The sequence below is a fragment of the Engystomops pustulosus genome, chromosome 8 (genome assembly GCF_040894005.1).
Source record: "Engystomops pustulosus chromosome 8, aEngPut4.maternal, whole genome shotgun sequence".
In the NCBI taxonomy this organism is placed as follows: domain Eukaryota; kingdom Metazoa; phylum Chordata; class Amphibia; order Anura; family Leptodactylidae; genus Engystomops; species Engystomops pustulosus.
Window position 1 is genome coordinate 65,105,246 of NC_092418.1, and position 25,987 is coordinate 65,131,232.

The 25,987-nt window shown below is 43.9% G+C and overlaps 1 protein-coding gene across 1 annotated transcript in view; it reads right to left on the bottom strand.

Annotated features, from left to right (window-relative positions):
• Nucleotides 1–25,987, bottom strand: part of LOC140074521 (carboxypeptidase O-like) — a 56,057-nt gene that overhangs the window by 16,333 nt on the left and 13,737 nt on the right. Inside the window, exons 4-7 of the mRNA XM_072119489.1 lie at nucleotides 17,067–17,181; nucleotides 12,380–12,481; nucleotides 11,672–11,776; nucleotides 1,714–1,824 (exon numbers count right to left, since the gene is read on the bottom strand). Coding sequence (XP_071975590.1) covers nucleotides 1,714–1,824; nucleotides 11,672–11,776; nucleotides 12,380–12,481; nucleotides 17,067–17,181 — 433 coding nt within the window. The remainder of the gene's footprint in view (nucleotides 1–1,713; nucleotides 1,825–11,671; nucleotides 11,777–12,379; nucleotides 12,482–17,066; nucleotides 17,182–25,987) is intronic.

The window sequence follows — 25,987 nt, forward strand, 5'->3', positions numbered from 1 at the left end:
TTCCCTAATATGATACGAAAAACTCTTTTCGTAAAAAATAAGCTCTCAACCAGATCTGACAACAGAAAAATACAGAAGTTATGGCCCTAAAAATTTGTCAATAGTAAAAACAATGCGATATTCTCCAATATTGGTTTTGCTCAGGAAAATTGAGCAAAGATAAGAAAAACTATATAAATGAGGTATCACCGCAATCGTAGTGAACCAGAGAATAAAGATAAAATATTATTTTTATGTTACGGTGAGCGGGGGGAAAAAATGTTAAAAATCCAAAATAAAAATTGATGATTTTGTTTGTGTCCCCCTTGAAATAGTTAATAAAATCTCATGAATAAGCTGTAGACCCCCAAAATGAATTATCTATACATTGTATCTCATCCCATAAAAAATAAGCCCTCATATGTTTGCATTACCAAAAAAAATTAAAATGTATAGGTAGTACAATGTAACAATACAAATCTGCAGTGAATGGCGCCTCCATTCATTCTATACTTGTCCGTGCGCCCCGTACAGAAGTTTACCCCCACATATGGATATCAGTACACTCGGGAGGAATTGGGCATCAAACGTTGCAGTGCGTTTCATCATTTAATCTATTCTGAAACTATCAGTTTGGCCTAAATGAATGTTTTTACCAAAAAAATTCCATAGTTTCTAAATCGCAGGTCCATATTGTTTTAACCCATGTGAAACACTTAAAGGGTTAATGGACTTTATAGAAGTTGTTTTACATACATTGACGGGTGAAGTTTCTATAGTGGGGTCATTTATGGGGTGTTACTTTTATTTAGGCCTTTCAAATCACTTGGAAGCTGAGTTTTCCCTCAAAATGTGAGTTTTGGCAATTTTCATGAAAATGAGAATAATCACACCTAAAGTTCTGCACCTTATAACATCCCAGAAAAGTGAGAGGATGCAAAAAAATATCATCCCAACATAAAGCAGACATTCCGTAAATGTTAATTATCAAGCTTTTTGGGTAGTTTTACTTCCTGTCTGGAAAGCAGAACATTTCAAACTTGGAAAATGAAGAATTTTTACAAACGTTTGCCAAATTTTCACTTTTTTTCAGAACGAATCGCAAAACTTATTACTTAAATTTTATAACTAACATGAAGTACAATGTGTCATGAGAAAACATTCTCAAAATCACCGGGATATATTAAAGAGTTCTGAAGTTATAACCAATTATCGTGAGACATGTCAGATTTCGAAAAATCGAGTCTGGTCTTTGAGCTGAAAACTAGTGTCGGTGATAAGGGGTTAAGGCTCAGCCCCATTTTTTGTAATCTGATATGCATTGTTTTATATGGTTATAATAACCTTTGAATATTTTAACTAAAGTGATTTTGAGACTTTTTTTTTTGTAAATTATGTTAGTCGTTAATTTTTGCTGATAAGCGTTGCGTATTTACAAAAAAGTGGCCTTTAGAAAAGTACCATTTTTGTATTGATATGTTTTTAATAACTTTTTATTGTGTTATATGTGGTACACATTAGGTAAAAGTTTTAAATTTTTTGAAAGAGTTGTGTTTGTCAGCAAAATGGAATCAGGTGTGTACTTTTTTTAGTGTTCACTAAAGACAAATCTGAGAAGTGAATTAAGCAGTTTAGCAGGCATTGAACTATTGAGGCATTTCACTCTAATAAATATATCTAATATTATGGAAAACTGACACTTCTTTTGCAATGAATACCATGTAATTCTCTTACCGTTGTCCATGTGTATATATAGCCATCAACATTAAATATTGGTACAATATAGAGGTCCACTTCTTTGAGGACATTGTTTAGCACTGTGTTGCTTCGGTGAGTGGAAACAATCTGTGGAATGTAAAAAAGTAGGAGAAAATCTAGTAATCTTGAATCAGTGAATCAGTGATCGTGGTGAGATCTAAAGCTGGGAGGAAATCACGCACTACAGAATAAGTCCATATTGCTGTACACTTTATCTTTGCATTAATTTGGTTAACCCCATTCAAAACCAAGGTTTTTTTTAGGTATTCTTTTTAGTTTTTAACTCCTACCAAAAGCTGTATCTTTTTGATTTTGCAGTTAACAAGCCCTCATATAGCTTTGTAATCTTTAAAAAATGTATATTCTGTGCCATGTACTGGGAAGCTCGAAAAAAATTTCAGTGCACAGTGAAAATGACACCTTTCCTTTATTCTTTGGCTCAGTATAACGCAGAGATAGCAAATTTATAGCTCCCAGCTGCCATTGCCACCAATCGGCACCCTCTGATTAGTCAGCAATCTAAGATGGCGGCACTGTTTGTCATGACAGCCAATCAGTACCCTCCAATGCCATCACATTGGCATCAAATGGCCATTCAAGATGGAAGCACCATATGCAGCACCCCCACAGCCGTTAACAGCAGGTGCCAGCCCTCTCCATACACCCCTTTTTGCAGGCATACCTCGCCCAGTTGTGAACGAGTTAAGGACCAACACTCTCATGCAACCAATATAAAAGCTATCATAACATACTAGTAAAACCCTTGTAAAGCTGCACTCATCATTTTGTAGTAAAATAATACCATACACTATTGTCTTGATCTAGACATGTTAACTATGAGGAAAGAAAGCACACATTTGGAATTGTAAAAAAAAATTACTTACTGTGTATACTAATCAAAAAGACTCTCCCTAGATTTGGATTTTTTTTAACATATAAAGGGAACCTGTAACCAGAAGTTTCACAACTAAATACACCCTCTACCCCACCCCCATTAAAAAATTTAATTTTAACCCCTTAAGGACGCAGGGTTTTTTAGCTCATTTCTCGCTCTCCACTTTCTCCACTGGCTCATTGTAATGAAACTGCAAATATCAGACAACCTCGGGTCTGATGAAGACCTGAAGCTGTCATGGCAACCAGTTGCCACCCCCCCAATGACGGCACACGTGCCAATGTCTTTTAAATGCCACCTTCAGCTTTGCTTGCGGCATCGGAAAAGTGAATATGCGCGATGGGTGCAAGCACTGACCGGCGGTATTAGAGTAGGGGGTTTGCTGTAATATGCAATAAACCCCACCTGTATATGAAGAGGGCTTGGCCTGTGAGCCCTCTTCGTACACCCCCGCACCTCTATGCCATACCCGTATGGGTGAAGGGGTTAAAGAGTAACTGTGAAGGTTTTTTTTTCCACAAAACAATAGCTCTCGGGATGAAAAACAACTTTGTCTATTATCTGTGTCACCTATATCCAGCATTTTCTTTGCTATAGCCCTCAGATTATATCAGTGCTGCAGTGGCTCCTACCCCTGCCTCTACTGATAAGCCCTATGAGTCCATAGTTTGTTTATTTGATGATTTCTGACAGTTTCATGGGAAGGGAGGGGCTGTTGCTCTCTGCTCACAGAGGAGGAGGTCATGTGACAGAGCTCTCTTTGTGTATGTAGCAGGGCTCAAGTTGTCCATGGCCACCAATCAGAGATAGATTTCATTTGTTTCATGTTGGAGTAAACATGACTTTTTGATCACTTTTTAGCCACTTTTAAATTTTAGGTTGGATATGCAAAGATCATAATAGGCATAGGCTGACACTGATAGGTTATGGCTATGGCATTATCCTACATGCAGCTACTGCTGGCAGCCCCGGATGCCATAGCGATGAAGGACACACTCAAATCTGGGGTTATGGGGGGATTATGAGGTAAGAATTGCAACACATAAATTGTTAAACATTGCCAAATCTGGCCGGGGTCTTATAGTGATCAGCATGGTGTGCTAAGAGGATAAAATAGCAACAGAAACATGCCAGATTATATACAGTCCAAAATAATGGTGACATGTAATAAATAGAGATGAGCGAGCACTAAAATGCTCGGGTACTCGTTATTCGAGACGAACTTTTCCCGATGCTCGAGTGCTCGTTTCGAGTAACGAGCCCCATTGAAGTCAATGGGAGACTCGAGCATTTTTCAAGGGGACCAAGGCTCTGCACAGGGAAGCTTGGCCAAACACCTGGGAACCTCAGAAAAGGATGGAAACACCACGGAAATGGACAGGAAACAGCAGGGGCAGCATGCATGGATGCCTCTGAGGCTGCTTAAATGCACCATTATGCCAAAATTATGGGCAACAGCATGGCCATGACAGAGTGACAGAATGAAGCTAGATAGCATCTAAAACATCCAATAATTGACCCTGACACTATAGGGGACGGCATGCAGAGGCAGCGGCAGCAGCGGAAGGCTAGAGAGTGGCATGGCGACATACCCTAAATGGACTCAGGCTTCAAACCAATGGGTAGCAGAGAGGAACCAAAGGAGGTGAGCAAGAAGCGCTCAAATAATATTGGTACATGATAAAAGTTTGCCAGTATATTTTGTGGATTACACAGCAGGGTGGCGACAAAGTTAACATGGAAGCCATGAAAACAATCCAAAATTCTGCCTGACACAGCTCGTTTGATAAGGGGACGATGTATGGAGGCAGTGAACTAGTAGTAGATTAAAGGTGCTGCAGTTAAAACTATGTTAGTTGGTTCTTGGCATGGAGCTGGCGCTCCGCTGCCAGGCGAGCTTTCGCCAATCCAAGCCCCTGTCTCTAGGCTACTCCCCAAACAGCACTTCTAAGAACCTTTCGGATAAGATCAAGTGTAGTAGCGTTCTTATAAGTTTGGGATATGGCGGGTGAGGGGAATGTAAACATCTGCGCAAGAAGCGCTGAAATAATATCCGTAAATGAAAAAAGTTTTCCAGTATATTTTGTGGCTTACACAGCAGGGTGGCGACAAAGTTAACAAGTTTGATGTGGAATGCCCTGCAATAGCTCTTGGGCGGTGTGCCTTTTATCACCTAGGCTCAGCAGTTTGAGCACCGCCTGCTGTCGCTTAGCAACGGCACTGCTGCTGTGCCTAGAGCTACCGACTGATGGCGCCATGCCCACGGATGGTAATTCGGAGGAGGAGGAGGTGGAGGAGGGGTGGGAGGATTTGGAGGTATAGTAGGCCTTTGAGACCTGGACCGAGGTAGGCCCCGCAATCCTCTGCGTCGGCAGTATATGACCAGCCCCAGGGTCAGACTCGGTCCCAGCCTGCACCAAGTTAAGTGTAGTAGCGTTCTTATAAGTTTGGGATATGGCGGGTGAGGGGAATGTAAACAGATGCGCAAGAAGCGCATGATGCGCATGGAGCTGGCGCTCCGCTGCTAGGCGAGCTTTCGCCAATCCAAGCCCCTGTCTCTAGGCTACTCCCCAAACAGCACTTCTAAGAACCTTTTGTATAAGATCAAGTGTAGTAGCGTTCTTATAAGTTTAGGATATGGCGGGTGAGGGGAATGTAAACAGATGCGCAAGAAGCGCTGAAATAATATCCGTAAATGGTAAAAGTTTGCCAGTGTATTTTGTGGATAACACAGCAGGGTGGCGACAAAGTTAACAACTTTGATGTGGAATCCATGAAAACAACCCAAATTTCGGCCTGACAAACCTCGTTTGATAAAGGGACGATGTATGGAGGCAGCTATATGGACGACTTTTGGAGGTAGCAATGGAGACAACGTGTGGAGGCTGCTATGGAGACAATTCAATTTGGATAGTGCCTGTATGTGGCAGTCCAAAAAATTTTTCAAACCAGAGGAGCAGGTAGGTGGCCCTCCAGAAAAATGGAATAGATTGAGTGCCTGTATGTGGCAGTCCAAAAAATTTTTCAAACCAGAGGAGCAGGTAGGTGGCCCTCCAGAAAAATGGAATAGATTGAGTGCCTGTATGTGGCAGTCCAAAAAATTTTTCAAACCAGAGGAGCAGGTAGGTGGCCCTCCAGAAAAATGGAATAGATTGAGTGCCTGTATGTGGCAGTCCAAAAAAGTTTTTAAACCAGAGGAGCAGGTAGGTGGCCCTTCAGAAAAATGGAATAGATTGAGTGCCTGTATGTGGCAGTCCAAAAAAGTTTTTAAACCAGAGGAGCAGGTAGGTGGCCCTCCAGAAAAATGGAATAGATTGAGTGCCTGTATGTGGCAGTCCCAAAAAATTGTTTAAAACAGAGAACCGGAAAGGTGGCCCTCCAGAAAAATTGAATAGATTGAGTGCCTGTATGTGGCACTCCCAAAAATTGTTTAAAACAGAGGACCGTGTCGGTAGCCCTCCAGAAAAATTAAATGCATAAAGTACTATACCTAGAGCCAGTGGGCCCTGTCAAAAAACAGCCAGTTTCCTCTGCTTTACTGTAGAAAGAGGAGGAGAAGGAGGAAAATGAGGAGGAGGAGGAGTGGATAAATTATTCAGGTTGAGCTTCCTTCACCTGCTGGAGATTTGAAATTAGGAGAAATCCATTCTTTATTCATCTTGATAAGCGTCAGCCTGTCAGTGCTGTCAGTCGACAGGCGTGTACGCTTATCGGTGATGATGCCACCAGCTGCACTGAAAACCCGCTCTGACAAGACGCTAGCGGCAGGGCAGGCAAGAACCTCCAAGGCGTAGAGCGCCAGTTCGTGCCACATGTCCAGCTTTGAAACCCAGTAGTTGTAGGGAGCTGTGTGATCATTTAGGACGATGGTATGGACAGCTACGTACTCCCTCACCATCTTTCTGTAAAGATCAGCCCTACTGTGCCGAGACTGGGGACAGGTGACAGTGTCTTGCTGGGGTGACATAAGGCTGGCAAAAGCCTTGTAAAGCGTACCCTTGCCAGTGCTGGACAAGCTGCCTGCTCGCCTACTCTCCCTCGCTACTTGTCCCGCAGAACTACGCACTCTGCCGCTAGCGCTGTCAGAAGGGAAATACTGTTTCAGCTTGTGCACCAGGGCCTGCTGGTATTCATGCATTCTCACACTCCTTTCCTCTCCAGGGATGAGAGTGGAAAGATTTTGCTTGTACCGTGGGTCCAGGAGAGTGAACACCCAGTAATCGGTGCTGGAATAAATTCTTTGAACGCGAGGGTCACGGGATAGGCAGCCTAGCATGAAATCTGCCATATGCGCCAGAGTACCAACGCGTAAGAATTCACTCCCCTCACTGGCCTGACTGTCCATTTCCTCCTCCTCCAACTCCTCCAACTCCTCTTCTTCTGCCCATACACGCTCAACAGTGTAGGACTCAACAATGGTCCCCACTTGTGTCTCGCCAACATTCTCCTCCTCTTCCTCCTCATCCTCCTCCACCTCCACCTCCTCCGATATGCGCTGAGAAACAGACCTAAGGGTGCTTTGGCTATTAACAAGGGAATCTTCTTCCCCTGTCTCTTGTGACGAGCGCAAAGCTTCCGACTTCATGCTGACCAGAGAGTTTTTCAACAGGCCAAGCAGCGGGATGGTGAGGCTGATGATGGCGGCATCGCCACTGACCATCTGTGTTGACTCCTCAAAGTTACTCAGCACCTGACAGATATCAGACATCCACGTCCACTCCTCATTGTAGACTTGAGGAAGCTGACTGACCTGACTACCAGTTCTGGTGGAAGTTGACATCTGGCAGTCTACAATCGCTCGGCGCTGCTGGTAAACTCTGGATAACATGGTCAGTGTTGAATTCCACCTCGTGGGCACGTCGCACAACAGTCGGTGAGCGGGCAGTTGGAGGCGGCGCTGCGCTGCCCTGAGAGTGGCAGCATCTGTGCTGGACTTCCTGAAATGCGCACAGATGCGGCGCACCTTCGTGAGCAAATCAGACAGATTGGGGTATGTCTTGAGGAAACGCTGAACTATCAGATTTAACACATGGGCCAGGCATGGCACATGTGTCAGTCTGCCGAGTTGCAGAGCCGCCACCAGGTTACGGCCGTTGTCACACACAACCATGCCTGGCTTCAGGTTCAGCGGTGCCAGCCACAGATCAGTCTGCGCCGTGATGCCCTGTAATAGTTCTTGGGCGGTGTGCCTTTTATCGCCTAGGCTCAGCAGTTTGAGCACCGCCTGCTGTCGCTTAGCGACGGCACTGCTGCTGTGCCTAGAGCTACCGACTGATGGCGCCATGCCCACGGATGGTCGTTCGGAGGAGGAGGTGGAGGAGGGGTGGGAGGAGGAGGAGGCATAGTAGGCCTCAAACACCTGGACCGAGGTAGGCCCCGCAATCCTCGGCGTCGGCAGTATATGACCAGCCGCAGGGTCACACTCGGTCCCAGCCTCCACCAAGTTAACCCAATGTGCCGTCAGAGATATATAGTGGCCCTGCCCGGCAGCACTCGTCCACGTGTCCGTGGTCAGGTGGACCTTGTCAGAAACGGCGTTGGTCAGGGCACGGATTATGTTGTCTGACACGTGCTGGTGCAGGGCTGGGACGGCACATCGGGAAAAGTAGTGGCGGCTGGGGACCGAATACCGAGGGGCGGCCGCCGCCATGAGGCTGCGAAAGGCCTCGGTCTCTACTAGCCTATAGGGCAGCATCTCCAGGCTTAGCAATCTGGAGATGTGCACATTAAGGGCTTGGGCGTGCGGGTGGGTTGCACTATATTTGCGTTTCCGCTCCAGCGTCTGGGGTATGGAGAGCTGAACGCTGGTGGATGCTGTGGAGGATCGTGGAGGTGACGATGGGGTTTTTGTGGCAGGGTCCTGGGCAGGGGGCTGACTATCAGCTGACACAGGGGAAGGAGCAGTGGTGTGCACGGCCGGAGGTGAACGCGCTTGTTGCCACTGAGTGGGGTGTTTAGCATTCATATGCCTGCGCATACTGGTGGTAGTTAAGCTAGTAGTGGTGGAACCCCTGCTGATCCTGGTTTGGCAAATGTGGCACACCACAGTCCGTCGGTCATCCGGTGTTTCCTTAAAGAACCTCCAGACTTCTGAAAATCTAGCCCTCGCCGCAGGAGCCCTCGCCACGGGAGCTTCACTGGACCTGCCTCTCCGTCTGGCCCCACCACTGCCTCTTCCAACCTGTTCTGGTCGAGGACTCTCCTCCGTCTCAGAAGCACTGTGTTCACCCGGCCTCTCAACCCAGCTTGGGTCTGTCACCTCATCATCCTCCGATCCCTCAGTCTGCTCCCCCCTCGGACTTCCTGCCCTGACAACAACTTCCCCACTGTCTGACAACCGTGTCTCCTCATCGTCGGACACCTCTTTACACACTTCTTCCACTACGTCAACAAGGTCATCATCACCCACAGACTGCGACTGGTGGAAAACCTGGGCATCGGAAAATTGCTCATCAGCAACCGGACAAGTGGTTTGTGACTGTGGGAAGGGTCCAGAAAACAGTTCCTCAGAGTATGCCGGTTCAAATGGCAAATTTTGCTGGGAGGGGGCAGACTGGGGGGGAGGAGGCTGAGGTGCAGGAGCTGGAGGAGTGCCGATTTCGGTGACATGGGTGGACTGCGTGGAAGACTGACTGGTGGACAAATTGCTCGAAGCATTGTCGGCAATCCACGACATCACCTGTTCGCACTGTTCTGGCCTCAACAGTGCTCTACCACGATTCCCAGTAACTTCAGACATGAACCTAGGGAGTGTAGCTCTGCGGCGTTCCCCTGCTCCCTCATAAGCAGGTGGTGTCTCACCCCGCCCAGGACCACGGACTCTGACCCCTGCAGTAGTTGGACGCCCACGTCCCCGCCCTCGTCCTCTACCCCTAGCCCTCGGGTTAAACATTTTGAAAATGAGAGTTATAACTTGTATTTTTTTTTTAACTTTTTTGTTTTTTTTTTGTTTTTTTTTTGTGTTTTTTAGTTTTTAAAACCAAACGATGCTATCCTATTGCTATGGCTATTTTCTAGCCAAGTATTACAGCACACTACTATGCCAGATGAGATGACGCTGAGTTATGAAAAAAATAAACGTAAAATAAAAAAGGAAATGGCAGACTGTGCCTAGTTGAAATACAACCCCGGGCCCTAATAAATTTTCCCACTTCGGTCTTTGCGATGGATATGTGCGTCACTAAAACACAGTGGTCGCAAGTCTGACTCCAAATTGCTCCCAATTTGATAGTAGATGCACTGCAGCAAGTACAGCCACCAGCAGATCAACCAGAAATCAAATATATATAACGCTACTGTAGGCGTAATTAAGACGTTTGTATTCTCCTATGGCTATTTTCTAGCCAAGTATTTTGGCACACTACTATGCCAGATGAGATGACGCTGAGTTATGAAAAAAATAAACGTAAAATAAAAAGAAACTGGCAGACTGTGCCTAATTGAAATACAACCCCGGGCCCTAATAAATTTTCCCACTTCGGTCTTTGCGATGGATATGTGCGTCACTAAAACACAGTGGTCGCAAGTCTGACTCCAAATTGCTCCCAATTTGATAGTAGATGCACTGCAGCAAGTACAGCCACCAGCAGATCAACCAGAAATCAAATATATATAACGCTACTGTAGGCGTAATTAAGACGTTTGTATTCTCCTATGGCTATTTTCTAGCCAAGTATTACAGCACACTACTATGCCAGATGAGATGACGCTGAGTTATGAAAAAAATAAACGTAAAAAAAAAAGAAACTGGCAGACTGTGCCTAACTGAAATACAACCCCGGGCCCTAATAAATTTTCCCACTTCGGTCTTTGCGATGGATATGTGCGTCACTAAAACACAGTGGTCGCAAGTCTGACTCCAAATTGCTCCCAATTTGATAGTAGATGCACTGCAGCAAGTACAGCCACCAGCAGATCAACCAGAAATCAAATATATATAACGCAACTGTAGGCGTAATTAAGACGTTTGTATTCTCCTATGGCTATTTTCTAGCCAAGTATTACAGCACACTACTATGCCAGATGAGATGACGCTGAGTTATGAAAAAAATAAACGTAAAATAAAAAGAAACTGGCAGACTGTGCCTAATTGAAATACAACCCCGGGCCCTAATAAATTTTCCCACTTCGGTCTTTGCGATGGATATGTGCGTCACTAAAACACAGTGGTCGCAAGTCTGACTCCAAATTGCTCCCAATTTGATAGTAGATGCACTGCAGCAAGTACAGCCACCAGCAGATCAACCAGAAATCAAATATATATAACGCTACTGTAGGCGTAATTAAGACGTTTGTATTCTCCTATGGCTATTTTCTATCCAAGTATTACAGCACACTACTATGCCAGATGAGATGACGCTGAGTTATGAAAAAAATAAACGTAAAATAAAAAGAAACTGGCAGACTGTGCCTAATTCTACTCAAACCCCTAATAAATTTTCCCACTTTGGTGTTTGAGGTGGATATGTGTGTCACTAAGAGCTAAACACAACTGTAGCAAGTCCCCCTGCTAATTCCTCACAATATGGTACTAGCTGCAAATAAAAAAAAAAAAAAATTATAACGTTATTGTAGCCCTAAGAAGGGCTGTTGGGTTCTTTTAGAATCACTCCTGCCTAACAGTAAGCTAATAGAACACCCTAACGCTTTCCCTGAGCAGCAGCAGCTCTCTCCCTAGCGGCATCCAGACAGAGAATGATCCGAGCAGCGCGGGCAGCGGCTAGTCTATCCCAGGGTCACCTGATCTGGCCAGCCAACCACTGCTATCTACGTGTAAGGGTACCACGTCATGCTGGGTGGAGTGCAGAGTCTCCTGGCTTGTGATTGGCTCTGTTTCTGGCCGCCAAAAAGCAAAACGGCGGGAGCTGCCATTTTCTCGAGCGGGCGAAATACTCGTCCGAGCAACGAGCAGTTACGAGTACGCTAATGCTCGATCGAGCATCAAGCTCGGACGAGTATGTTCGCTCATCTCTAGTAATAAACACTATTACTGTATATATAGTAGTATATATTAATTTAATATAAGCAAAATAATTTTACCTCATTCACAAACCACTGACAAAAAGCAACAGAAATCCATTCCCTAGCATGAAATCCACAGTCTACAAACATAATTTTCTTCTTTTTATCTGATGGATATCCAATCTGTAAATATAGAAAAATCAATCATAAGACTTTAGAATGTATATTTAATTATACTTAATATCATACATGAAATGTTGAATTTACTGTTTTCTCTATAATAACACTGGGGGACATATAAAAATAGTTTTTCACCCAATTTTGGGGTATTTTTGAGCTGCTGATTCTGAAAATACTTTCCATTTCTCTCTAGCAGCTCTAGTTTGAGATGTTGATGGAACGAGTACCTTGTTCTTATGACTATGGCTCTCATGGTTCTTATGGCTGATTACCTTTGGACATATATTTTCAAAATTTCTTTACCACAATATTGAGTGACCACTGGTTTCAGCAGCAATATGACATTTATTAATTAGTTAACATTTATTTCCAAAATTCCTTTAGTACAATATATTAAGTGATGACTAGTTTGAGCAGCGTATACATCATAAGGTGGCAATACAAGATTTCCAAAGGTGGAGCTGTTAGGGGAAAACTGGTGTAATTTACAGATTCAGGAGCACAAACATACTTAAAAATAGTTCCAACCTTTAAGTTGTCCCCAAAATGAGTGTTCTCCAGTGTTATGGTTCAGTGACAATATTTCTGTAGATATTGTAAACTTACTCTGAAATAGTATATCGATCGACGTTCATAGGTCTGTCCCAAATAATGCTTTGTCACCACATCACCATGTCGCTGTTTAATTTGCTCCATCCATTCATAAATCTACAGGTAAGAGAAAATGTGTAAAATTACCTACAGTGGCTATAGAATAATTTAATTTGATTGTTCTTTGTTCATGTACCTTGTACTAATTTTAGGCATCATAATCAATAGAATGTACCCAGATCTCTCCAGAGCAGATTCCAACAAATAACAGCAAGACTACTCCAAAACTACTATAACACATCTGGTGATGATATGATGTGTATGTAAATAATATAATATGCTTCTGTGTATATTTATAATTATAAAAATCAATAAAAATGATTAAAGAAAATTAACTGCAATGCAGCATTGTCGAGAATATTCTAGTTTCTATGTTTACAATCTTTTTTGTTCATATTTCATCCTTGTCATAAACTTACTCATAAATCCATGCTCAGTAGCTCCAAATTATGCTAATGGACTGCAGTAACACAACCCCAGAGCCCCTCCATGCTGTAGCTTCACAGGCTGTTTCACTAGCTCACATTTCCATAGCTCCAAACCGTCTTGGATTTGACAGTGCCAGTTTTTCACCTCTGTCCTGCCGTCATGGGCAGCTGGGATATTGTCCCGGATATTCCCTCCATGTCCTGCACTGGCTGGGGTTGTCCCGTCACTATGTCGCGCCTAGTATACTTTTAAAGCCAGAACTTGCAGTACTGAATGACTTCTACAGACATCGGGCAGGGAATCCTTTAGAGATATGTGTCGGGTTAGCGCAGGGACAACATCATCAGGTTCATATCACCTTCTGTCCATATATGGTCTGTACATCTCCCAGGGTTTCCCCAGACACAAGGCCTTTATTTAATTCAATTAAATACATTTTTGCCAAGCCTTGGATTTTAACCTACAATCTCCACACTCCACCTGCCATAAAGAGACAGAGCCTCTATCCACTAAGCTATAGGCTTAATTGTCTATGGAAGGATTTTATGTGACCAAGACCTTCACTTATACACTGTGACATAGGCCTAATGCACTGGTATATGGAGAGGGATCTCAGAGATTATCATTGTAATTATTAAGATGACTTATTATTATTATTGAGACGATTATTTTTGTACTACTACTACTAATAATGATAGTCTCCATAATAATAATAATAAAAATAATAATAATAAAAATAACAATAATTACATTTTCTCAGAGATTATTATTGTATCTCTATATACCAGTGTATGGAGCCTGTGTCTTAAACTCTCACTCTCACATAAAATCCTCCCATAGACAACCACTAAGACTATAGCCTACAAGATCTCTATCTCGATTGTATGCAGGTGGAGTTCGGATTCAAATCCCGGGCTAGGCAAAAATGTAGTTAATATTTTTTGTTATTGAGATGATTATTATTATTAATAATAATAATAATCCTCTTCATAATAATAATAAAAATATTATTATGGAGGTGATGATTATTATTATTATGAATATGATTATTATGGGTGTGGCTTAGGAGGGATCGCCGCACAAGTTTAAGCACAAAGTGGGAGTGGCAGTTAAATAGGAGCTGTCAATGCCCTCAAGTGAGGGGAGCAGTGGTGTGAAGCGAAAAAACTACATATGTGCAATGGAAGACACAGGAGTATGTTCTGATAGGGTGTTAAGGAAAGGAGTGATTTAAGAGGTTCTTCAGCAGCTGAGGTGTGTATTATGGGTAGAGATGGGCGAATCGATTCTAATGAATCTGAATTCAGTTAGAATTCAGTTTATGGTGATTTGTGGGAACAAAGTTTATTTTTTTTTCCACTTGATTAGCTAAATGGGCGTGAGCACAGAGTGTTTCATGAGGCAGAGAACTCTGGGAAGGAGTGCAACTCAGGCAGGCTTAAGTGATGTCACAGCCCTAAAAAAACAGGCAGCCATTTCCAATCTCTGCATTTCACACTGCATGTGCTGTCGGTAGCTTCCAGCAGTTTGTACTCTACTCTGCTTTAGTGATTTTTGCTTTGGGGATCTGTATACCCCAAATTGCTGGTCTTTTTTGTTACTGACGTTAATAGCAAGAAATCAGAGTAAAATCCACGTAGTTGCAGCAGTGATTTTTGCTCCAATCCTAGGGTGTCTGTTTTGGGGGATCTGTATACCCTGAATTGCTGTTGTTTTTTGTTGCTGAAGTTAATTGCAAGAAATCTGAATAAATTCCACGAAGTTGCAGCAGTGATTTTTTCTCCAATTCCAGGGTGTTTATTTTGGGGGATCTGTATACCCCAAATTGCTGGTCCTTTTTGTTGCTGAAGTTAACAGCAAGAAATCTGCATAAATTCCACGTAGTTGCTGCAGTGATTTTTGCTCCAGTTTCAGGGTGCCCCAATTTTTTTTGGTAAAGTAGATCCGTGTCATTGATTAACCAATATGTCAGACAGAGAGGTGGCAGGTGGAGCAGACATAGGTCGCAGCACAGTAAGGGGAAATCGTGACTCTGTTAGGCCAGAACTGCCGGTGTCATCTAACGGCAGTGTCTTTATAAACAACCGAAAGGTCATCAATTGGTTTCCTAGGTCATCCACTTCCTCCCAAATTCCAGCCTCTGTCCTGTTCATTTCACTCAACCAGAGATCTACTAGGAGGTCTGGGCTCAGCGCCACTATACAGCGAGGATGAATTCCTTGAGGACAGTCAGCAGCTGCTTGGCAGTGAAGAGGTGGGGCAGACATCCGCTGCTTTGTGTAGTAGGCGGGAAAGTAGAGATGTGGTGAATGGCATGGGAGGTTATGTTGCACTTGCAAGTAGTCAGGCTGTCATACTGAGACCGCTGAGGGGAATAGCAGTGCCAGGGGAAACACAAATCGAGGATGATGTAGACGATCGCACTTGGGAGCCAGGTGAAGCCATTTATTCATCATCATCATTGGGAGAAGAGGGTGTCAGCTTGCGTGTTAGGCAGTGAAACAGGCAGCAAGTCTCTACTGTGGCCGTGAGTCAGCAGGGTGGCAGCAGTTCGAGGACTGGAGCCAAATGGCCGCAGGGTACAAACCCCGCTTCATAGGTCCAAGTGAGAAGGGCCAGAGGGACTCTGCGAGGCAGCGGCGTTAGTAATCACTCAGTGCAGAGTTTTGGTAATAAAATCACCGCCTTGGCAGTGTGGCAGTTTTTTGTTAAGAGACAAGAGGAGCCGAGCGTGTGTATATGTAGAATCGGCGAGCTGAAGGTAAAGCGTGGCCAGGTAGCTAACGTTGACACCACAGCCCTCCGGCTACACAGGTGGTGTCACCATCCAATGGCCTGTGAGAATGTGGCTCCGATGTGGTGGTCCATCCTGCTGCCGCAGCAGCAGTGCCGACCCCTAGTGGCACACATGCGATTTCAGCCAGTCAAGGCTCCAGCACCTCTACCGAAGGGAGCTGTTTGTCTTTGACATCAACTCCCGGTCCAGATGCTCCTGCTCCTCACTATGCATGGCGGCAGCAGTCGTTGAAGGGGTTGTTTACAAAGAGACAACTGTATGCGTCCAGCCATCCTAAGGTGCAGAAGCTGACCATGCTGCTATGCAATTTTTGGTACTGCAGTCCCTCCCTTTCCAAGTCGTGGACTCTGCACCCTTCAGAGAACTAATGGCTTATGCCAAACTGAGGTGGAGAGTTCCAAGCCATGATTTCTTTTCCAAAAAGGCAGTACCAGCCCTTCACAAATAAGTAGAACAGAAGGTGGGCCAGTCCTTGAGCTTATCGGTTTCTTCCAAGGTGCACAGAAGAGCGGACATGTGGAGATGTAACTACAGGCAGGGCCAGTACATGTCCTTTACGGCAAACTGGGTGAATGTGCTTTCCTCCCAGCCACACCAACAACTTGAACAAGAGACGCCACTTGCTCCTCCATGTTGTCAAACTGCTGCTCCTGTGCCAGTGACTGCTTCCTTTCCTTCTCCTCCACCACCTCAGCCTCCACAAGTCTAAGTGCTGTTCCATCATACCGCATGTGCAGGGCACAGCGGTATCACACAGTTCTACACCTGATTTGCCTGGGCGAACAAGGTCACAAGGGGATGAACATGGTGTCCTTGCTGCACCGAGGAGGGAAGGCCCATGCGCCCTGCATGGCGCACGTGTTCAATCTGGTGTTCAACAGGTTCCTCAAGTCTAGCTGCTAAGATGTGTATTATGGGACTCTGTTAAAGCTGATGTGTGTAGCACTTTAAGTGGTGCAGCTGCTGGAGTAAATATTATAATGCTCTGCAGCAATCAAGGTCTAAAGAAAGGGGTTCTGAGCAGCTGAGGTGTGTATGAAGAGGTTCTGAAGCAGCTGATATGTGTATGAAGAGGTTCTGTGGCAGGATTCTTCTCTGATAAAAGTCTGTAGAACTAATATTTTTACTTTATTAAGTATTTACTTTACTTTTTTTTAAAAATGAATGAATTTGAACTCCAATCAGTTTTTTTTTACCTGAGCCCCCCACCACCCTTAGTCTGCACACTGTAATAGCCTGTGAAGCTACAGCACCAAGGTGCTCTGGTAATGCCCCCCCAGTGCCCTTCTGGCTCAATATAATATGAAAAGTTGATTTTAGAAGGAAGGAGACCATGGATTTATGAGGAATTGCCCATGGTTAAGCATTCTTGATTTTGATGGTAGATTTCCTCCATTATCACAACTTCTTTCTTACCTCATCCATTGGGTGATATTTAGTATAGTTATATGTTTCCAAGGATACTTTTGTGGTGGTTTTCTCATTGACTTTGTGTGAATCTACGAGTTGTTGCACATTGTCAATTAGTACACTACAAAGAACAAAAAAAAGTTAGTGCACAGTCTCTGTCAGCGATAAACAAAATAAGTGCAACTACACAAAACAATGTAAGAGATGGATAAACAACAACTACACTTTAGAAAAAAAGAAAGAACATTATTCTTCAATTCTGTACAATCTTGGATTAGGCCACAGACGGGTAGCAGCCCCCATGCCACATCAGTAATTGTGCTGTGGAAGGGGCCTAAGTCCCAACAGGACACCACTGTCAGTGATAGTAAACAAGCCAGTACAATCTTAATACAATATAATATAGAACAATATAACTATAATACTGCCCCCTATGTACAAGAATATAACTACTATGATACTGCCCCCTATGTACAAGAATATAACTACTATTACCACTACCACTACTATGCCATATAACACCCATAGCCTCCTATATATAGCTAGTTAGTCCCCCAGTATATAGCCAGTTCCCCCCAAGTATACAGCCAGCCAGTCCTCCCAGTGTACAGCCCACCTACCCCCATCAGTATACAGCCCACCTGCCCCCCATCAGTATACAGCTCACCTGCTACCTCGGTATACAGCCAGCCCGCCCCTCGGTATATAGGCCACCTGCCCTCTCAGTATATAGCCACCCCCCCTTAGTAAACAGCCAGCCAGCCTGTCTCCCTCCATATACAGCCAGCCCCCCTCAGTATACAGCCAGCCAGCCCTCCCCTCTGTATACAGCCAGCCTCCCCCTCAGTATACAGCCAGCCCCTACCTCAGTATACAGCCATCCAGCCCCCCTTCAGTATACAGCCAGCCCCCCTCCGTATACAGCCAGCCCCCCTTTATGCAGCCAGTCCCTTGCCCGACACATAAAAATAATAAACACTGTACTCAACTTTCTGAAGCTCCGATGCTTTATCCAGTCCGGCCGGCATTGACAGCTTCCTGCTGTCGACCGGACGCTCAGACTGTAATGTCAGCCGTTTGCAGACGTCATATTCTGTGACTGTCATATTCGGAGCTGTCACTGACATTCAGACTGGATAAAGCATCGGAGCTTTGGGAGAGCGTCAGAAAGGTGGTTTCAGTGCTTATTATTTTCAGACCGACCTCGCCGACCTGAGACTGGCCCAGCAGCAGCCCCGGAGCAGTCAACCCACCGGGATTTCCCCCCATGGACTTAATGGCCAGTCCTCCCATGGGTCCACCACAACCCTGAGACCGAGGACTTGCTGCCTTGGAGTTGTGGTGATATCCTAATGGACATGGAGATGTCATTGTTTGGTCAGTCAGTAGATGGTGGAAATACAAGTCTTAGAAAGTCTTAGAAAGATTAAGTTTCAGGTAGAGAGAAGACATGATGTTAAAGACAGCAGAGAGACAATCACTGTTTATTCGTCAGTGAGGCATGGGTGATGTTTCTTGCAGAAGTATATAGTTGAGTGTAAATCAGTGGTACTGAAAACCAAATTTGCTAATAGTTAGTCTAATGGGGGCAGTATAGAGGGAAAGAGGAGAATAGGACGTGGAATTAATGCCTGAAAAAACCTGACAGTAAGAAGAAGATGAGAAAATATAGATAAACTAAAGGAGACCGTGAAAGTGAGATAGGAAGAAAGCCAATGGAGAACAGTGTACTTCAGGCCAATGGAGTGAAGCATTCTGAGGAAGAGCTGGTGGTCCACAGTATCAAATACTGCAGCTAAATCCAGAAAAGTTAGTAGTAATCACCTTTGGATTTTGCAGTGAGGAGATCATTGCTGAATTAAGAAAGAGCTGTTACTTCGGGGTTCCGGCACGGTGATGTGAGGCAGCAGCTTGCAAAGCCGACAGAACAACCGCAAACTTATCCCAACGGGGGCCTACAACAGCAGGCACACAGCCACCAAGCCGCCGCAGTCACCCCAAAGCCCCCCGACGACTGGCGACATGAGGAGGTGGACGCCATAGCGCTAAACAAAAGCAGAAAGATGTCACTGCACGGGGGGGAGGGGGGTTGTTGTCAGGGTTAAGACAGTGTGCCGACAGTGTGTCATTTTTTGAGGGGGGACAAAACCTTTCTGACGCTTTCTGATATGCATTTTTTAAAAGTTGTGATGGATAGCCCTTCTGGATAAAGCAATCCCTGAGAATCTTGGATTGCGTCTGAAAGGTGCTGTGGTTCGTGCAGTTTTGGCGTTTTCTTTTGTATTGTCCAAAGGGTACTTTGCATAACCATTTTTTATAGTGTGAGCTTTAGAAGTCCAGAAAACTGTTTACATCAACACTCTTGAAGAACGTTCTAGTAATCAATTGTGTACTCTGTTCGTCTGTGTGGATCAAGAGGTCCAAAAATGTGATCTGTTTGGAGAAATGTTGACTGTAAGTTCAATTCCCCAGGTTTTCTTATCTCGTTTACGAAGTCTCTGGCCTGTTCTTCCATCCCTCCCCATATAATAAAGAGGTCGTCAATGTACCTTTTAAAAAATATTCACACCGACCTCAAACCACAATCCAACTTTAACCCTACTCACAACCGTGGCCCACATATTGAGACATTTTACACCTTAGTCTCCACCATCCTCAGATCCCTAGACCGGTCCAAACAAAACATTGCACACCACAACCAAGAGAGAGGAAAGCCATGAAAGAACTCTCAAAAAACCCCACCATAGTAATCAAACCAGCAGATAAAGGGGGCGGCACACTCATTATAAACCAAAGGCACTACATTTTGGAAAGCCAGAATATACTGTCAGACTCAAATAATTACAAGAAACTAACCCATGACCCTAAAGCAGAACATCTGAAACCTTAATCTGCACTAATCAACCGACCGTTGGAAAAAGGCAAAAAAGGAAAAGTACTATATAATCCTGAAAAATCCATGCACAGCCCTTTTTAATTCCCCAAAATTCACAAAAATCCAACAAAACCACCCTCCTGCCCAATTATTTCTGTCATCAATTCTGTTACATCCAAGCTTTCTGAATATATCGACATCCAACTGCAGAAGTTTGCTCAGATCCTCCCAACCGATCCTTCTATACCTCATGCCCAAATAGAATTCATACTAGAAAGTATTCAGTTTTTACTGGAGCATAATACATTTTGATTCCAGAAAGACACCTACTCACAGATCAAGGGGACGGCGATGGGAATCAGATTTGCCTCCAGTTATGCAAATATATTTATCCTATTTTTTAAAAGGTATATTGACAACCTCTTCATTATATAGGGAGGGACAGAACAACAGGCCAGAGACTTCGTAAACGAGAGCAACCAGAACACCTGGGGAATTGAACTTACAGTAAACATTTCCCCAACACAGATCGAATTTTTGGACCTCTTGATCCACACAGACGAACAGAGTATTTGTTTACTAGAACGTTCTTCAAGAGCGTTGATGTAAACAGTTTTCTGGACTTCTCAAGCTCACTCTATAAAAAATGGCTATGCAGCGTACCCTTTGGACTCCCATCCAAACCACACCTTACCTTTAGGCGGGCCCCCACTCTTAAAAACATTCTAGCCCCCACCAGACTATGCACAGAGAAGAACAAAAAAACACCCACTTTCTTCCCAGGACTTAAAGGTTGCTACAAATGCAACAAAGACAGGTGCAAGACTTGAGCCATCATGTCCAACAAAACAAAAGAATTCAAAGCAAGATCTACAAATTTTCAACATCCACTCTTTCATGGACTGCAGTTCGGAGTATGTTGTGTACGTTCTGGAATGCCCATGCTTCTTACAATATTCAGGACGTACCACCCAAAGTATAAGGGAACGTATGAACACCCACAGGAGCAAGATCAACTCTGGCCTCACGCAACATAGCGTTTCTCGCCATTTTGCATCCTATTAAACAAAGATGCCACCCTACTGAAACTCACTCTGATCGAACAAATCCCAACACCACACCCTGACAGGTTCAACCAATTAGTCTGCAGGGAAAATTCCTGGATTTTCAAACTTAATACTCTGACTTTCAGCAGGTTGAATGAACTGATTGAAAGAATCTGATGACACACCCTTCATCCATTTGCCCTACCCCCTCGTCCCCATCAGATCCATCCCTTGCCCCTTTACCCACTAGGGCAGTGATGGCAAACCTTTTAAACACTGAGTGCCCAAACTATAACCAAATCCCATGTATCTTTCACAATTTAAGCAGTAACTTATTACTCCCTGCTCTTTCACGGGTTTAAATTGTGTAGGCACCTGAGGACACGAATACAGTAGAAAGAAGGAGAAGAAGTTTGGATAATCATTGTAGCTTCCTTCTGGGGTCCTGGTCTGCCTGGGACTGCAAGAGGCCTTGAGTCCTGTTTGGGAAACTCTACCCTGAGGTGATGGCAAGGGTGCCCATTTAGAGGGCTCTGAGTGCCACCTCTGGCACCCGTGACATAGGTTCGCCACCACTGCACTAGGGGATACAACAGCCCACATGTCAGGTCTCCACCTCAACCCATAATTTCCAGATCACTGTATCCACATGATCATATTATTCCCAAACATCTACCTAAACATCTTTTACCCACCTCTACCCATAATTTTGAGGTTCCAGATCACTGCATCTAAATATCCCCTCTCCGAGTGCCAAATCTAATTACCACCCACCGGATACCTTCAGGACCACGCGCAGTACACCAGGAAAGCAGTACTAAACCAAGTAAGCTACCACCGCGCAACACTGCTATTACAGCAGTTATACCTTTGCCAATCATCATAAAGTCATTAGGCCCTTATTCCCAACAGCGGTCTGTCCACTGAACCAGCCTAATAACAACACGACTCCTCGCTGGTCCCCGACCACCAGACTCAGAGGTAATCTTCCATATTTTCCCACTCCCACCTTCACACTCCTTGTCCCGATCGTTCCTTATTTCCACATCCATCCACTGCCTCACCCATTAAAAGCAATAATACAGCTATTAACTTCCTATCCAAAATCTCCATTTATTTATTAACTCCTTCCACAACACATACAGAGAAATGACTGTCTACTTATTTATTTATTTATTTACTCATGCATTTATTTATTTACTAATGCATTTATTTATCTACCCATGCATTTTTATTCAATGAACCCTCTGTTTTAATCAAATTGTGAACAAACCTTAATGTTTTGTATCTGATTGTTTGTAAAAATATTTGTATGTATATATATTCTATCATTTTTTACCTAGTGCTTTTACGGACCTGATGAATGGGGTAGACCACCCCTGAAACGCGTAGTCCACTTTCTATATGAATAAATATCTCCCTAAAAGAAATTTGTGTTGCATCGACTTAACTACAGGCAGCACGTCTTAAAGCAACCTAGTTTTTGCCAGTATACTTTCCGTGTAATTTCCCTATCTGGCACAACCTAGTCCCGGATCCCCGCAGCATACCCCATCCACATTGGACCTACGATATCTGTTGTCACGCATAAGACACAAGGTTTCTCAAGGTGAGCAGATATCTCAGTTACGACGCTACCTTCTTATTTTTCCTATTGCACTAGGGACGCCACCCGTGTCCTTTCTTTATTTCTTCAAATTCTGGATTTGGCAGCAACATTGTAGGCCACAGAGTGACGGAGTGACAGAGTGTGGAGGTGGCGGCAGCAGCATGAAGTCAGAGAGTGGCACAGTGACAAATTCTGGAGGTGGCAGCAAGATGGTAGTCCACAGAATGGCACAATGACAAAGTGTGCAGGTGGCAGCAGCAGCAGCAGAAGGTCAGAAAGTGGCACAGTCACAGTGTTTGTAGGTGGCTGGCAGTAGTAGCAGAGGCATGAGGCCAGAGAGTGGCACAATGACAAATTCTGGTGGTGGCAGCAACAAGGTAGGCCACAGTGTGGCACAATGACAGATTGTGGAGGTGGCAGCAGCAGGAGGTCAGAAAGTGGCACAATCACCATGTGTGTAGGTGGGCGGCAGCAGTAGCAGCAGCATGAGGTCAGAGAGTGGCACAATGACAAAATCTGGAGGTGGCGGCAAGAGGGTAGGCCACAGAATGGCACAATGACAAAGCGTGCAGGTGGCAACAGCAGCAGCAGGAGGAGGTCAGAAAGTGGCACAGTCACAGTGTTTGTAGGTGTCTGACAGTAGTAGCAGCAGCATAAGGCCAGAGAGTGGCACAATGACAAATTGTGGTGGTGGCAGCAACATGGTAGGCCACAGTGTTGCACAGTGACAGATTGTGGAGGTGTCAGCAGCAGCAGGAGGTCAGAGAGTGGCACAATCAACATGTGTGTAGGTGGCCAGCAGCAGTAGCAGCAGCATGAGGTCAGAGAGTGGCACATTGACAAATTTTGGTGGTGGCAGCAACATAGTAGGCCACGGTGTGGCACAATGAGTGTGGAGGTGGTAGCAGCAGCAGCAGGAGGTCAGAAAGTGGCACAATGACAGAGTGTGGAGGTGGGTGACAATTCCAGTCCCTGGTAAACATGGTGGGAGGCAGATGGAGCAACTGGCAGCAGATGTGTGGCATCAGGCGGCTAGAAATGAACAGGACAGAGGCTGGTTGAGGTCAGGTGAGGGCCACTGACCTACTCCTGTGCCATGCAAACTAAGGGTTTTATCTGATGAACCCTCAAACTCTTAGCTGGGGTTGTCAGATGTCATTTAGGAGGAAGTGGATGACCTAGTCAACCAATCGAGAACCTTTGGGTAGTTTATCAATACACTGTCGTTAGATGACACCGGCAGTTCTAGCCTCACATAGTCACCCCTGCTGCGACGTACCCTTACTGTGCTACGACCTGTGCCGCGACCTGGTCCTTCTTCACCTGCCACCTCTCTGTCTGACATATTGGTTGATCAATGTTGAATTTGGGAAAAACAGAACCCCAAAAACTGACACCCTGGACTTTGAGAAAAAATCACTTCAGCAACTATGTTGATTTGACACGGATTTCTTGATATCTACTTTATCAACAAAAAAGAATTTAAATTTAGGGTATACAGATCCCCCAAAATGGACACCCTGGACTTTGAGCAAAAATCACTCCATCAGCTACTGACTACAGGCAGCTAAAGCTAGAGACATCACATGCAGTGTGAAATGGCATGATTTAACACGTTGTGCTTGTGGCCATTTTTCTAATAAAGGGGGGGGGTTTGTTCCCATGAATCACCGTAAACTTCAGATTAGTCAAATTCAAAACAAATTCCACTTCATTAGAATCGATTCTCTAATGAGGATTATCTGGAACTTAGCTGAGCCCCCTCTATACAGAGTGTGTTAAGGATGTATTATTGGCCTTTGCTTATACTCACAAAGCCCCTAAACATTAGCCCCTTAAGGACGCAGCCATTTTACAGCTTAAGGCTCAGTCCCATTTTTTAGATTCTGACCTGCGTCTCTTTATATGGTTATAACTTTTGAACACTTTTACTTATCAAAGTGATTCTGAGATTGTTTTTTCCCCACATGTTATACTTCATTTTAGTGGTAAATTTTGGCTGATAAGTTTTGCGTTTATTTACAAAAAAAAGAAAAAAATGATGAATTTTTAGAAAAATTTGCGAAATTCAAAATCACCGCGTTTTCAGGCAGATCGATTTACCACCTAAATAACTTGCAGAATAACATTTCCCATTTGTCTACTTTACATTTTCATAATTTTTGAAATGTTTGGATAATTTATTTTGACGTCACGCGGCCTACAAATCGAATAGCGATTTTCCGTATTTTCAGAATTGACTATTATGGGGATAAATACTGTTTGAAATCAAATTTGACTTATTTAGCAACAAAAACCCCCTATATAACCAACCCATTTTCAAATCTGCACCCCTCAAACTATCAGAAACAGCATTTACAAAGATTGTTAACCCCTTGAGATCTTCATAGTAATTGAATCAAAATGGCGGTGAAATTTAGAATGGTCAAATTTTGTCGGTTATACGTTCATTTAGCCCTAAAATTTACACATTTCCAAAAGATAAAAAGAGAACACGTGGCCGTTACTTGTGTTATGGGGGCACAGCGAGGCGCAGAAGGGAAGGAGCACCCTGCAGCTGCCAGGATTTTAGTTTTCTCGTTGTCCCCTTTTGAAGGCTATAAAATTTCCGCTTTTCCGTTATTTGGGCCATGTGACTGCATTTTTTTTGCGGGACGAGATGCTTTTTCCAGTGTTGCCATTTTGGGGTTGGTATCACCTATTCTACAGCATCAATTCTGTACTGGATTTTTTTACTTTTTTTTTACTTTTTTTTATAGCCTAATAATCATGTTATCTTTATTCTATGGGTCGATACGATTACGGGGATACCAGACATGAATATTTTTTCTTATGTTTTACTAAATTTGCCAAATAAAACCCTAATGTGGGGAAAAATGTATAATTTTTGCATCGCCGTCTTCCAAGTGGCATAACATTGTTACGTTTTTGGCTACAGAGCTGGTTGATGGCTTGTTTTTTGCGGGACATGTTGTTCTTTGCAACGGTATTATTCTGGAGTACATATGTTTTGTTGATCACTTTTTATTGCATTTTTAGTGGGATATAATAGGTAAAAATCATAATTTTTTGTGGGTTTTTAACGTTTTTTTTTTACGGCGTTCATCATATGGGTTCAATAGTTATTTAGTTTTATTCTATGGAATGTTATGGACGCGGTGATACTATATATGTGGGGTTTGTGTTATGATTTAGACTTTTTTGAGCGTTATATGTCTCTTTATATGTTTTGGGGCTTATGGGCATTTTTAGTGATTTATATTGAAAAACATTTTTTTTTACATTTTTTTACATGATCCACCATGGGATATGAACAAGCAATCATCTGATTGCTTGTTCTTGATAATACTCTGCAATACTAATGTATTGCAGGGTATTAGCAGTGCCAGCCTATGTC